Genomic DNA, 15,286 nt, shown 5'->3' with positions numbered 1-15,286 from the left:
TCATCAAATATAAATAGTTTTCAAGATATGTCCTATAAATAATATACAAATATGTTTATTAACTAAGGTTATATTCGTAATTTGGTCCTGCTAACCTAACAAAAGCTATAATTTTTTTATTTTTTTTTCAGGACAAAAGCTATAATTTGGTTACTGATGAATAGGAGTAAGAAACTGTGTCTGAACAGCAGAAAAAAAAATGACGAAATTAGTGTTCCTCATCAATCTTTCTTCTCCAACGCACAAACGAAACTCTTGAATCCATGCGTCTCATTTTTCTCAAATCTTTCCCCTAAAAACAAGAAACCATTCCCCTTCGAAAACACAAAGTTCAGCACAAAATTTGACAATTTAGAATCAAATTTTTCGATTTTTTTTCCGGTTGGCTCCTTCCGGACCACCTTCCATACATCTGCCACCTTCTGCCACGGACTGCAAATAAGCACATAGATGTTCTTTTCGCATCATATTAAACATATTTGCTAGATCTTTGAGGTTGGGACCTTATGTAATATTCGAGTGCAGAGAAAAAGAAACCAAATCCAAATAAAAACCTTCTTTGCCTTGCATGAAATGAAAAGGAAATTTATTTGGATTTATTCGAGGAGCAATGAACGATAATAGGGTTCGTTTGTTGGTTCTTGTTGTTACCGTTCTTTGTTCTTTGGTGGCCGGAACTCACGAGGCCAACCGGAAATTCGCTGACAGTTTTTTAGGAAATGGGATCACTTGGAATAATATTGAAGATATCGATGAATACACGGTATGATCAAGAAAAGATTTTCACTATTATTTCTCATGCACATTTACACTCAACACACAGTGTGTGGTTAATCAGCTTCTTGTTATGCTTTAATATGATTTCTATACCTCAGTTAATTTATGCATTTTGCTTGAATCATCGTAATAGTAAAATGTAATGAAATATGTAAGAATCAAAGAGATAAAAAACCGTACTCAAGATTTTCTGCGCAGGAGTGTCTGAATACTGTAGTATGCATCAGATTTTCGGTTGAATTTGCTATTACTTGTTGATGTCGTCTGATCAGTTGGATAATGTCTCAGGCAGAGCAAGTGTGGCGTCAGTGCAGGGAAGAACTACTAGAATTTGCAAAGGCTTACGAAGACTCTGACTTGTTTATTTTACCTGCTCTGAATAAGGTTGGAACGGATGTCAAATTATTGAAGAAGAGAATTCTACACAAGGCTATCGCTGATTTGCCTCGTGTGGAAGACACTCTTTTGAACTGCCTAAACAAGGAACTTTCTCAATCAGTACCGTCTGAGACGAATTCTGCAAACATCAATTGGCATAAGCTGTTTTATGACTGGCCTCTTGTTCCCAGAAGGTATCTTCAAGGAAATACTCACACAGAGCATCACCATAAACATCATCACCATAAACATGAACATAATGAAAGAAAGCCTACAGCAGCACCTTCTCCTAAACCTCCTAGTCGCCATAATGAATCATCGGCTCCTGCTACTCCACAATTTGCATCCACAACACTAACCATAAAACCTAACAGATCTTTACCTCCAAACCCACTTCATGATGCATCTCACGGTCCTGCTGATATCACCTCTCCAGAATCAACAGCGTCAGTTCTCCAGATTTCTGCCCCCTCCCAGACTAAAAATACTCAGCCTCCTTTAGCGGCTTTGAAACGGGTGCAAAAAGAAAACATATCACCTCAATCTTCAGCAACAAAGAAAAGGATATCACCATCAGCATCACCAACAAAAATTAGTAAATCACCTGCACCTTCGTCCCCAGGAAAAAGTAAGTCACCAGCACCTGCGCCTCCATCGCCAGGAAAAAGTAAATCACCAAAATATTCACCACCAGGGAAAGGGAACGCACCTAATCATTCACCAAACAAAATTAAGCCGCCTGCATCTTCGCCTGCCAAGCATCGTTCAGAACATCTTGCTCCCTCCGCTAGTAAACCAAAGGATAAGAGTAAAAAGAGTGATGATAAATCAGCTGTTATTGCTGGATGTTCGGTGGCAGGAGTAATCGTCGTTGCCCTCTTATTGTTGTGCTGTATCAAGAGCAGGAGGGAAAAACTTGGGGCAAGAGACGGGCAGAGGGATGACAAGCCTCTCCTTAACCTTTATTCAAGTGATCTTTCTGCTGGTATATGTAGTGTTAACTTTTTGGTGAAGGGATCTAAACATCGTTGCACCTCTTACTAACTACAGTGTTATACCTTACAGGTTCTTCAAGAATGCCAAACGCTATTGGAAATACGGATAAAACAGGATCCAATTCCTCAAATAATGGAAGTAACTTGAACATTGGGTCTAGCAATCGAGGTTCAGAAGGTCAATCATTAGGTGCATCTGGAGAAGGAAAATTACCACTTCCTCCTGGAAGAGAAGCTCCTCCATCCCCAGCAGCTCATCCACCGCCAACACCCCCTCCTCCCCCTGCCCCTAAACCTCCGGCTTCCCCACCTCAACCACCCCCACAGCCTGCTGCTCGTCCACCACCTCAGCCACCAAAACCTGGAAACTTGCCCAAGCCTGCACCTCCTGGACCTAGGCTTCCCCCTAAAAGTGCTGCTGAAAGCAGTGAGGATAAAACAAAGCTGAAGCCATTCTTTTGGGACAAGGTTCTTGCCAACCCTGACCAACAAATGGTTTGGCATGACATCAAAGCGGGATCCTTCCAGTAAGAACTTTAGTTTGTATCACATGTGCATCATACCTATATATATAAATCTATGAAGTTCGAACGATTGTTGTTGAATTCTTCCTAAATACGCAGGTGCAACGAGGATTTGATGGAAAGTCTATTTGGTTATAAAGCAGCACAAGAGCAACAGAAAATTGAGCGTAAAAAAGAGCACCCAACACCTTTTGAAGTACCAAAATATATTCAAATTATTGATCCCAGGAAAGCACAAAATTTATCAATTCTGTTAAGAGCGCTGAATGTGACGACTGATGAAGTTTGTGAGGCCATTTTGGAAGGTAACTATATAAGTATATCTTGTTTTTATGGCCCTTAACTTAAGCACCATCCTGGGGCAATTCAGAACAAGTATTAAGTGTTGAGACCTGATCATCTTACCAGGCAACGAGCTTCCCGCTGAGCTCATTCAGACTTTGTTAAAGATGGCACCAACAACAGATGAAGAATTGAAGCTAAGGTTATTCAATGGGGATCGTTCTCAACTTGGTCCTGCTGAAAAATTCCTCAAAACCATGGTTGATATTCCTTTTGCCTTTAAGCGCCTGGAATCATTGTTGTTTATGTGTACTGTTCAGGAGGAGGTTGCATCTGTGAAACATTCTTTCGCAAACATAGAGGTATCATATTACTTTCAAATATGACAAGTTTAATGAATTATCATCTAATCAAGTCCACCCCAATAAATTTTCAATCAATTTAGCAGGCGATAAGAATTGTCGTTCTTGAAATAATTCGAGCCCAGGCATTCTCAGATGAAGTGATGAACTTAATTGAGATAGTTTTTTTTATGTCAGACTGCTCCGTTTTAATTGCAGGTAGCCTGCAATGAGATAAGGAGCAGCAGGGTGTTCCTTAAACTCCTAGAAGCGGTCCTTAAAACTGGAAATCGTATGAATGTTGGTACTTACCGTGGTGGTGCACAAGCATTTAAGCTTGACACGCTCTTGAAACTATCAGATGTCAAGGGTACTGATGGGAAGACCACGCTTCTTCACTTTGTCGTTCTTGAAATAATTCGAACTGAGGGCATACGAGCTGCGCGTAAAGTAAGACGGAGCCAAAGCCTCACTAGCGTAAAAACAGAAGATATACTTGAGGATTCAACAAAGGAAACAGCAGAGTATGTACGCAGCCTTGGTCTTGAGGTCGTTTCAAATTTAAGCAGTGAGCTTGAGCACGTAAAGAAGGCAGCATTTGTAGACGGTGACACGCTGAAGTCAACTGTCCTCAAACTAGGCCAGTCACTGAAACAGTCCAAAGATTTTTTGAAAAATGAGATGGGCAGTTTAGATGAAGAAAGTGAGTTCCGCGTGACACTGGCTAGTTTTGTGCAGCAAGCAGAAGATGATATCATTTGGTTGTTAGAAGAGGAAAAGAAGATAAGTACTCTTGTCAAAAGCACAAGTGATTACTTCCATGGTACTGCAGGAAAAGATGAAGGCTTGCGTTTGTTTGTGATTGTTCGGGATTTCTTAGCAATGGTTGATAAAGTGTGTGATGGGGTGAAAAAATCTTCAGCAAACTCAATAAAGACTACCAAGAAAATGACTTCAAATGTATCATCAACTTCACAAGCATCTCCTCAAACACCTTCACCAACCCTTCCAAAGAACCTGTTTCCAAGCATTTCAGATCATCGTGAAAACAATTCCGAATCTTCAGACTTTAGTTCTTCCGATGATGAAAGTTGATATCCTGAAACAATATTGCAAAACTTGGACCATAAACATTGAACTTCCTCATGTGAGTAATCAGGAAAGAAAATTTCTCAAGGTCTGTGACAATTTTGAACCTGCTCCCTGGTATATTATCTATGAAACTTTTTGGTAAACAACTTGATCAACATCAAATGTTCTCATCCAGTGCCACTTATATTTGAGCAGGTAGGTGGCTACTAAAGTTACGCTGCAGGCAGACTAAACTGCATTGAAGATGAGTCCTGCAACGATACTCCAGGACACTCTAGATTGTGTGCTCTTGACTCTTGGCTTTCCTGTAAATGTTCACTTGTTAATGAAGAACTTGAAATTAATGAAGCACGTGGCACAAACGGTTAAGAGTGACAAAGAAAGAGGATGAAGATGTTGGTTCAGATCAGTTAGTCTATAGTTCTATGTGACATGGTGTATAAAACTGCTATGTTTTTTCTTCATGAAATGATAGGGGTGATCCAATAATATGAGTTCGTATTTTATATACGCGTACCTTATAATTTCAATCTCATCTCCAATCTTCATTGATCTTAATCTCTCATCTCCAATCTTCATTAATCTTAATCGCCCGTAATAGCATCTTTCCTCTTTTCAAGGAAATTAGCAAGAGCATTCCTTCTGAGAATCATACCTGCAACTGAAAAGGCATGATGTTAGCTTCTCAGCGTGGTGCTTACAAATTTGCTAATACCCGAAACGTTGCTATTTTACTTTGCTTATTGACTTCAAAACATGATGTTTAATTCCAGTGCAATTTTGTATACAACTCAAGCATTTACAACAATCTAACAGGTTTACTATTATTGCCTGGTAAATCTTATAAAGTTGAAGAATCTCTGGAGGCCTAGAATTTGAATTTAAGTATTCTTCTCCCTTGGGGTAAAACATGCTTCTTAGGATCTGTTTCGGAGGAGCCATGGACTTTAATATGGTTCCCCATTCTGCTATTGCTAATTGTCTAGGGACTAGGATACAGCTCATTCATCAAAATTCTCCACCTTCAACAAGCTCCAAAGAACTTTAGCTATTTCCTCGCTCTGTATTTGCAATCCTTGGCCACTTGTAAACTCCTCTATGGCACTGCCTATCTCAATGACACTCTTTCCACTACTTTTCTTCAATTTTCGTTCTCTCATTACTTTCCGCGCCCTCCCAACACCCTCCCACTTTCCAACATCAGCATAAATATTCGACATGAGAATATAAACACCACAATCATCCGCTTTTAGTTCCTTCAGTCTCTCTAAGACAACTTCAGCAAGAACTACATTATGATGAATTCGACAAGCCAGTAGAAGAGACCCCCAAAGCTCTGCATTTTGTTTCATGGGCATGGAGTCTATAATACTTATAGCTTTATCTAGCTGCCCTGCACGACCAAGAAGGTCAACTAAACAGCCATAGTGTTCAATCTTAGGGTCAATTCCCCATGCCTCCATTTGGCAAAAGATATCCAACCCTTCTACAATAAGACCTGCATGACTACATGCTGTCAAAGCACTAACAAAAATTAAATCATCCATCGGTATTCCTGTCATCTCCATCTGCATAAAGCAATCTAAAGCTGCCTTTCCATATCCATTCATTCCTAGTCCAGATATCAGCACATTCCAAGTAACAACATTTGTTTCTTTCATATCACTAAATATTAAAGTAGCCTCCTCAACTCTACCGCATTTCATGTACATGTCCATTAGAGCAGTCTGAACTACAATATCTACCATGATTTTGTTCTTCTTTGTGTACATATGAATCCATCTTCCTTGATCGAGAGCACCTAACAGGGCACAGGCTGATACTGCACCCGCAATAGATATTTTATCAGGTTTTACTCCCTGACAAAGCATCTGTCTAAAGATGTCCAAGCTTTTCTTTGGATTTCCATGCTTAACATAACCATCTATGATTATGCTCCAAGAAATCACATTCTTCTCATCCATGTCATCAAACAGCTCATAAGCTGACTGCATATCTCCGGCCTTTACGTAAGCATCTATTATGGAATTCCAGGAAATTAAATCCCTCGATGGCATGCTGTCAAAAAGAACTCTAGCATGAGCAACATCGCCCATTTTCTGTAAAGAAGGCAAGGTCAGAAAGATATCATAATAAGAAGCAGTTTAATTACTGCGATAGAAGCCAAATATTTCTACTATGTTAACTGAACTATGTCACTGTGAGACTGTTTAACACAGAAGCTCATTTACACTGTTCTCCCGAGTTCATAAATGGAGCAAAGAAACGAGAGAATCACTTTTCCATTTCATGCTTTACATTTTTAGAAGAAAAGAAGGAAGATAAACAACCCTTTTCATTTACATATCCATACATTATCTCCTCTTTTTCCAGACAATTCATGCACACAACATGAAAATTCATTAGCTTCATATGTTTTCTCTCCTCTCATTTCTCTTCTTTAGTTATAAACTCGGGAGCACAACTTTAAAAACTAGACATATCTACTTCACAAGTCTACAAGCAACGGAAGTGCAAACCTTGTAACCATCAATCATAACAGACCACGACACAACATCTCTTTCAGGCATTCCATCAAACAACTTCTCAGCATTGCCCATATCTCTGCACCTTACATACCCATTCAACATCAAATTCCACGAAACCAAATCCTTCCCACTAAACCCTTCAAACAACACTCTAGAAAACCCCATTTTTCCAACTTTACAATACATTCCAATCAACCCATTTCTCACAAACACATCCCCCTCAAAACCCCCTTTTATAATCTCCCCATGTACTTGTCTTCCTTCACTCAACCCACTCCTGTCCATGTCATGTTTTCGTGTCGTGTACAAAATTGTCGGGTCTACGCAAGCCTTTAGGATAAAAGGGTATGTATAATTATCAGCAAAGAGTCCATATCTACGCATATTAATGTAATAATGAAAGACCCTTTTGGGGTTTGAGTTGAACATAAGACCTTTTATCAATGTGTTATACATATAAGTATTCGGTTCAAGAACCTGAGTGAATACACTTTCTGCATAAGTGATGTTTAAGTATTTTGAGGTTAATGTGGAGAGCAATTTGCCAGTAATTAATGGATCATTAAGGAAATTAGTGGTGATTAATTGTGCATGAATTTGAAGAATCTGAGAAAAAGTTTTGGATGTTTGAAGTAATGTTAGAATTCGATTGTTTCCCAGGTGGGGTTTTAAGGAAGGGAGAAACATGGTTGAATGTGAGAGACAAAATTGGACGACACTAGTTTAGATCCTAGTGGATCGAGTTTTAGATGTAGTAGCAATGTGTTCGGTTCGGACATTATGCTTGCATTTGTCATTGGTTTTAATACTATGATTACATCTTTCTTTGAGGCTTTGGGAGGATATGGATTCAATTCATCAACAGATACACGTTCGTTAAAGAATGATGATGAATGGAAATCAAACAGCTAATCAAATATTCGAAATCAAAGTTGATGCTTCTGAAAAGATCCAAAGTTGATGCTTATTAAAATTAAAAAAAAAAAATTAGTCACAAACTAGAAAAATAAAGAGAACAAGAAACCTTTGACCTTTATTATTATCGTTCAAGAAAAACTTTAATTCTTCTTAAAGGCTTTCTTAATCCTCCATGAAAATCCCTAATCTATCTCTATAATGATAAAATCTGATTCTATATCCAATAAAAAATACTTTTATTATTTTAAATAAATTCACCGGTAAAACTCTATAATCAAATAGGATTTTGTCAAAATATTTGTAATTATATTTGGACCTCAGTTTACACGTTTCTCCGGGTTTAATTCTGCTCATTTGATTGTCTTTGAATTTAAAAATATTTTATGAGTTTCGAGTGGACTGTAAGATCGTATAGATCTGTTATTTATAACTTCCAATATGACACAAATAGTGTAATAATTAATTATATCCTCACAAATCTGAATTTTCATAAAATATATCTTAAGAATAGATAATTTTTCTCAATTATTTATCGTCTTAGAATTTCTTTATTTCATATAATAGGATATTAAATTTATTAAATAAAAATTCAAATAAGTGTAAAATATAATTAAGTGTGAGAATAAAATCATATAAAACATATATAAAATATATTCTATCAACCGGGTTTATAATAAAATTAGGGGTTCATGAGTGTATAATAAGTTAACTTGATGATTATATATGTTTTATACATGTGTATGTATATATCTATGTTTTTTAGATTTCATATTTAAAAACACTGAGTTATACAAACGAGTGATTCTTATGATTAAAAAAATAATTAAAAATTGGCAAGTAAATAGCTTCCAGGCTAGTTTTATTTATAATTTTGTGTATAAAGTGTGCAATAAAGATAATATGTATAAATTTCCCCACTTGAGCGACAGAAAACCCTTATCTATAATTACAAACAACCTCTTAATATTGGTTATACTCAACTTCAAATAATAATAACACTCTATTTTTAAAACATAACCAATTATTATAACGAGTCTATGAGAGCACAAACTCTCACAGGTCCGACCAATTTTTTACAAATCGCTTACAAGTAATCACTTTTAATCAACACAATTAAAGATACTCATAACAAATTATATATTTGTACGTTTTTATATTTGAATTTTCTAATTTACAGCTAATGAGGTGTAAAAAATTATCATGTGTTAGAAAGATTACGGCATCGTTAGAATATATTTAACGGCTGAAAAATTAAACTAGAATTTTAGAACATAAAAACCCAAAATTTAAAATCTTTTACTCATGAACAAAACTTGTACGTTTCATAAATGTATCAATCGACAAAAGTTTTCAGAAAAGGGCCTACGCGAGGGAATTGATGTCTCCGGACTACTGAACCATGTTAAATTTTGTACCGAAAGGCTGTATAATGTAAACCTGCATGTAATCAGTTTTCTAGCCAGAAGTCCAAATCACTGATGAGTTTAAATTTCAAAAATCCAAAATTTAGCATATAATTGTTTTTGATATATGAAGTCAAATTACATATTTTATACATAAATTCTAGCTAAAAGATACTCCCTCCGTCCCCTGGGTAGTATACATTGGGGGACGGGGACGCGGCACGGACTTTAATGCTCCTGTAAAGTGTAGTTGTGTAATTTATTTTTAAAATTTTCTTTTTCTGATTTAAAGTATGGATGTTATATTTTTATACAGAAAAAGAAAATCTCAAAAATAAGTTGCGGAACTATATTTTATAAGAGTGTTGAAATGCGTGTTGAGCAGTTAAAAAGAAACGTATACAATTAAATGGGACAAGTATATAAATAATTAAAATTTATATACACAAATTACAAGTTCACTGGGAATCTGGGATCACTTGCAATAGTGTGCTAAAGTGGAGTAGTGATATATGGCAAACTTGCAAGAATATTTAAGAAGATAATTTAGTTATGTATAACTACTCCGATTGGCTGGCAAAAAAATATATCTTAAATTACAACATAGTTATGCATGGAAGAATTATTGGATAGTGGGATTCACAGTAGATCGAAGAGGATAACATGGGACTTGTCTCTGCTCACTGAATCTAAGCAACTCCCAGCACAGCTCACTCTAAATTCTTTTTCTCATATATGGACGGAGTATTTAACATTTTCTATTCGAAAGATTGATAGAGAAGAACAATTATACGGCACAGATCTCGAGATTGAAAAAATAATGAGTTTTCGAATCATGGCGATCACGTATCATGATCAGTCCTGTCCAAATTCGCCAGGTTATAAGAATAAAAAAGTACAGTGTTTGAGTGACCCTGGTTCGAGGGTACCTTTTTTCCCACTTCGTTCTTGAAAAATTTAAAATTCTTTTCAGAAAAAAATTAATGCCTCCTATTCGTCTTAAAATGAATTTCTGATGGTGTAATATTAGTCTCTGCCCTCTGGTAAGGACCAAAAATTTGATAATGGTTGAAACAAAGCTTAAAACTATATGCAAACAACAAAATTTCGAACAATTTGCCTTTTTTTAAATAATTGTCTGCAACATGAAGGAATAATTGATTTAAAACTGTTCATAAATCATTTAAATTCAAGTGGCAATTTTTTTAATATCTAATTTGACAATAATTTAGTTTGTACTTTATAGAGCAGACACTTTGAATTTCGAGTTATCCCGTTAACGGAAGACTTCACTGTTTTTATTTGATAAAAAATCTTTTAATATATTATAAATATATTTTTCTTGCACATACATTGTATATCATTTGATTGAGTTTAAAACAAGTCAAATGTATTATATTCAAGAATTTGTTAATAATTATTAAATAAATTCTAACTTTCTGGTGGAATTAAGCATCTTTGGCTTGGTAGCCGAATTGTAGATTCTGGCTCGGTGTCATCTTAATTGTTATGGTGCATGGCTCAATATAATTATAAATATATAGTTGTTGTGGGCGATACTCCTAATTATGTGTTATTTTTAATATTTTGAAATATAAGTCAGCTTAATTTTTAACACAAATTTTTAATTTTTAATAGGATAATTAAAATTATTATTTTAAATTTTTCTACAAAATTATATTATTAATAATTCAAAAAAAATTAAAAATAACAATCTTACAAGATGATCAAAAATTTTAAACATTTGTGCTAGAAAATCAAACAAGTTATATTTAAAACAGAAGAACTAGTAATTAACTAAGGTATTTAGCGTGTCCCATTGGCACATGCTAAGTACGGAAACTTATAAATTTGGTGTGTTTTGATTGGTGTGGACGTGTGGTTGATGTGAATGCAGGAGACATCATTATTAAATGAGTGTAAGCCGATCAAAACAACGAAAAAATGTCAAATTTTGTGCTTATTGTGGGCTCATGACACATCATAAAAAAACCGATTAACTAATTATATTATCTGCTCCGAATCGCAATGGAATTCACAAAGATTTTTCCCCTTCTTTAAAAATCTCACATTAAACAGTTGTCTATTCATTCATGAAACAAGGTATCTGACCAGTCCACCATGACAATCTCATGAAGTGCATAGCTCAAATAGTGAGTCTGTTCTGTTTCTGTGTCGCTCATCTCCAGAAGTATCAAAATAAATCTGAAAAAAGAACTACTGGTAGCATTTCTCCAGGAATCTCGTAAAAAAGTTTGAAAAACACACAAATATAGTGGAGTAGTTTGAAATGCAAAGACAACTGGTACTCCGAGCAAAAGAAGGGGTCTTTTACTCTTTACATCTCCAATAATGCGAGTGACAACTGTACAGAATACTCGTACAATCCCCCCAGCTGTTTCCCATTTCGTGTCAGAACTCGATTGGTTGGAATCTGTACCTCTCTGCCCTTTATCTTCATCGATGACTCGTTAGTACACCATTTTTGGACCAGCTCTCAGCCAGCTGCTCTTTCAGCTCATTATTGGAGCGGTTTGAGTGAGTTTAAAATAAGTGATTCTTGTTTAAAGTAAAAAAAATTGAAGTAAAAGTTAGTTAAGATTTATAAGTGACTAAAGTGTTTAGAAAAAAAAGTAGAAGTCATGAAATAAAAGATAGGAATCCTAAGTTTTTATAAGTGATTCTCGACTTTTTACACAAACGATACAAACGATACGAATAAGTGTTTCTAACTTAGAATTCCAGAAGCGGTGCTTTTAAGCCCCGCACAAACACCCACATTGGGCCGTTTGGCCAAGCTTAAAAAAAGTGATTCTGTAATTAAAGTGAAGAAGTGGATTAGAAGTGAGAATAAAAAAGGTTAATAAAGTGTTTGGAAAAGAAGCAGAAGCTGTGAGAGAGAAGATAGGATTTTCAGCTTCTTAAAAGTGCTTGTGCTTATTTACACAAACGGGTTAAGAGAAGCAGAAGGCTTCTGCTTCTCAAAAACAAACACCCCCAATTGTTCGGCTATCATTTTTTAAATGTTCTCAGTCCCCCACTACGTGAAAAGCGTGATCCGACTTTCTCTGACGTGGACGCTGACATGTCAGTGTGGGACCCACTTGTCCATCCAGCCAGCCAGGCTTCTTGAATAAGCTCCCCTACACTCCTGCCTATAAAATCAACATTTTAGCATAGTAGAAACTCCACTCCACTCCACACTTGTCTGTCTCTTACACTCTGCTCTTTACACATAGTGAGTGTGAAAATGGTTGTTATTGGTGATAAAATGCCAATGGGGTGTGTGTTATTGGGAGTGTGTGTTGGTCTGGTAATGTTGATGAGTTCGGGAGTTAGCTCATCTAAATTTGATGAGCTTTTCGAACCTGGTTGGGCCATGGACCATTTTGTTTACGAAGGAGAGACTCTTAAGATGAAACTTGACAACTTTTCTGGTAACATACACTCACATTTGTTTATCATAGTTGTAAAAATCGGGAATCAGATTCGTCTGAATTCTCGAATACTCGTTTTAAACATTTTTTCTTCTGCATGTATTTATAACTGATCTTATTTATGATTATTTCTAATTCATTAGGAGCCGGGTTCTCATCGAAAAATAAGTACATGTTCGGAAAAGTCACAGTGGATATTAAGCTTGTGGAGGGTGATTCTGCCGGAACAGTCACTGCTTTCTATGTATGCTGCTTCCTTTACCTTTTTATCTAACTTAATAATCTAATAAATTTCATTACACTTGCTTAAATTATTTGAAATATTAGAGTGTGGCCGAAAGTGATTACGTTCTTGATTTTACAGATGTCATCCGACGGTCCAAAGCACCACGAATTTGATTTTGAATTTCTGGGTAATACAAGTGGTGAACCATATCTTGTTCAGACAAATGTGTATGTTAACGGTGTCGGAAACAGGGAACAAAGGTTGAACCTATGGTTCGACCCAACCTCGGACTTCCACTCCTACTCCATCCTCTGGAACCAACGCCAAGTTGTGTACGTATAATTTTCCGACAAATATTTTAGTAACAATAATTTTTTGATTATAATTTTAGTATTTCGACTATTTTGGTAACAAATTGTGATTCGATACTAATTAATTTTTATAATTGTGTTGCAGATTTTTGGTGGATAATACGCCAATTAGAGTGCACTCGAACTTGGAACACAAGGGTGTGCCTTACCCGAAAGACCAGGCCATGGGCGTGTACAGTTCAATATGGAATGCAGATGACTGGGCCACTCAGGGAGGCCGTGTCAAGACAGACTGGTCCCATGCGCCATTTATAGCTTCGTACAAGAACTTTAACATTGATGGTTGCGAGTGTGAGACCACGGTGAATGCAGCTAACATGTTGCAGCAATGCAGTAGTAGTGCTGAAAAGAAGTTCTGGTGGGATGAGCCTAGATTGGCTGAGTTGAGTCTGCATCAGAGCCACCAGCTGTTGTGGGTTCGGGCTAAACATATGATATATGATTATTGTAGTGATGCGGCTAGGTTCCCGGTGACTCCTTTGGAGTGCCAGCACCATCACCACCAGCATTAGCAAGTAGTAATCGAGTCAAATCTTTAAGTAGGGTTTAAAGTCTCAATGTAAAATTTCCAAGAAGAGGGAACTCCTTGTTTTACCTTGGGTCACATTTTGTAAGATAAGGGTCATTTTAATTTGATTTTATTTACCACATTATACTCCTTTTGCTTCTGTTACATTTTCATTTTAAATTATGCCCCCATCACTTAAAAATAGTGTAGAAAAAGGCTAGGATAGGATATAATGTAAAAACATTACCGGTGAGTTGGATCTTTTAAGCTAAATATGAGTAAATCAAAACTTAGTCGAGCCGAGTTACGAGTCTAAAATTTATAATTCGAAGTCAAACTTGAATTGAGCATATACAGCAAGTGACTACAATTTTGGGGGCATTTGTTTGAGAATAGGAATCGGAAATGAGAATGAGGTTAATGTAAATGGGAATAGTATGGAAATCCAAGAGGTGAGAAATTTATAATTTAACCACCTAAAAGATTGGGGTTCCATTCCATTCAAACACTTATACATGGGATTGGGGTTCTGATTTCTGTCAACCGGGTTCATTAACCATGAACCAAACCCTCCTTAATTTTGGTCGACCAGTGTAGACTGTAGTACTGTTCTAAGTTCGTACAAGAAGGCAAGTGCCGTGTATGACAGTGTTGGTAGATTATCTGTAGATCTGAAAAAGGAAAAAAGGAGAGTTGAAGAGGCCATAAGGTTGAGAAGTTAAGCACAAGACAGCGGAATAAATATGAGGAAATGAAGCTGGGCAAGTTAAATAAAGAGAGGCCCAAGAGGCAAGAGGTAGGTGGCAACTTTGATATCAAGTGCAGCTGGACAAGTAAATTGAAGAGGACAAGTGAAAGATACTACTGTCCCGATTCGGCTATTCTCCATTGCCAATTTGCTATGGTCTTCACACAAATGCATGGACTGACCTGCAATAGTTAACTTCCAGGAATCGATGCTTATAAATTTTAATTTTATTTAGGCTGATTAATATATGATTCTAATGAGACCTCGATCCCGCGCTATTGAGAATTTGAGATGATACTAGAGTAGTTTACAAGTGCTTCTGGTTCGAGTTCCTCCGCGATAGAACAAACATATCCGTCGCACTCAGTTTATATGTTTTTTTCAGTTACTTTTGTACTCGTATATAAAGTTTATTTTTCATAAATTATTCTTTTTAAAGGATTCTCTAAATAAAATTTAAAATAATCTTTTATTAAACTAAATAAATCAGTTATAAAATTATATTTTATAAAAATATTAAAATACGTGTCACTTGCATAATTCTAAGGGAGCCAGGGAGGGAGTACTAAACATATTATCTTCATAAATTGAAATTTACAATTACATTCTCCCAAATTCCCAATGGGCTTTCTGCCCATGAACCAATAACTAACAAACTGTTCCTTCCCTCCAATTTTTTTTCATAAAATCTCCCAACTCTCCTGCTACTTGACAAAGCCATAAACAAAAATCTTGAAAATCAAGAATCAAGAAACAAA

At 36.2% G+C, this 15,286-nt stretch overlaps 3 protein-coding genes across 7 annotated transcripts; 2 read left to right on the top strand and 1 right to left on the bottom strand.

Annotated features, from left to right (window-relative positions):
- The first annotated feature begins 218 nt into the window (after window positions 1-218).
- LOC108192437 (formin-like protein 3) lies at window positions 219-4,878 on the top strand. Of its 2 annotated transcripts, XR_010292157.1 has the most exons (7): window positions 219-763; window positions 1,066-2,140; window positions 2,221-2,677; window positions 2,774-2,979; window positions 3,083-3,318; window positions 3,517-4,474; window positions 4,585-4,878. XR_010292157.1 is itself a non-coding variant. In XM_064093723.1 (6 exons), the coding sequence occupies exons 1-6, from the start codon at window positions 611-613 to the stop codon at window positions 4,390-4,392; spliced, it is 3,003 nt and encodes a 1,000-aa protein (XP_063949793.1). In that variant the 5' UTR covers window positions 219-610; the 3' UTR covers window positions 4,393-4,878. The 2 variants fall into 2 exon arrangements, 1 of the variants encoding a protein (XP_063949793.1); XM_064093723.1 differs by having other exon boundaries at window positions 3,517-4,878.
- LOC108221797 (pentatricopeptide repeat-containing protein At3g29230-like) lies at window positions 767-7,855 on the bottom strand. Of its 4 annotated transcripts, none has more exons than XM_064093728.1 (4): window positions 6,909-7,855; window positions 4,907-6,488; window positions 1,280-4,694; window positions 767-1,152 (listed from the first exon to the last, which is right to left on the bottom strand). In XM_064093728.1, exons 1-2 carry the CDS (start codon window positions 7,602-7,604, stop codon window positions 5,391-5,393), a joined length of 1,794 nt encoding a protein of 597 aa, XP_063949798.1. In that variant the 5' UTR covers window positions 7,605-7,855; the 3' UTR covers window positions 767-1,152; window positions 1,280-4,694; window positions 4,907-5,390. The 4 variants fall into 4 exon arrangements, with proteins under 4 accessions (XP_063949798.1, XP_063949796.1, XP_063949797.1 ...); XM_064093726.1 differs by having other exon boundaries at window positions 767-4,396; window positions 4,494-4,694; XM_064093727.1 differs by having other exon boundaries at window positions 767-4,694; window positions 4,907-5,050; window positions 5,221-6,488.
- A 4,556-nt stretch (window positions 7,856-12,411) lies between these two features.
- Window positions 12,412-13,925, top strand: LOC108220223 (xyloglucan endotransglucosylase protein 6). Its single transcript, XM_017393930.2, has 4 exons — window positions 12,412-12,675; window positions 12,819-12,919; window positions 13,040-13,233; window positions 13,358-13,925. The coding sequence occupies exons 1-4, from the start codon at window positions 12,489-12,491 to the stop codon at window positions 13,782-13,784; spliced, it is 909 nt and encodes a 302-aa protein (XP_017249419.1). The 5' UTR covers window positions 12,412-12,488; the 3' UTR covers window positions 13,785-13,925.
- Window positions 13,926-15,286: the final 1,361 nt, after the last annotated feature.

This window comes from Daucus carota, chromosome 5 (genome assembly GCF_001625215.2).
Source record: "Daucus carota subsp. sativus chromosome 5, DH1 v3.0, whole genome shotgun sequence".
Classification (NCBI taxonomy): domain Eukaryota; kingdom Viridiplantae; phylum Streptophyta; class Magnoliopsida; order Apiales; family Apiaceae; genus Daucus; species Daucus carota.
This window is presented reverse-complemented; position numbering and strand designations above follow the sequence as displayed.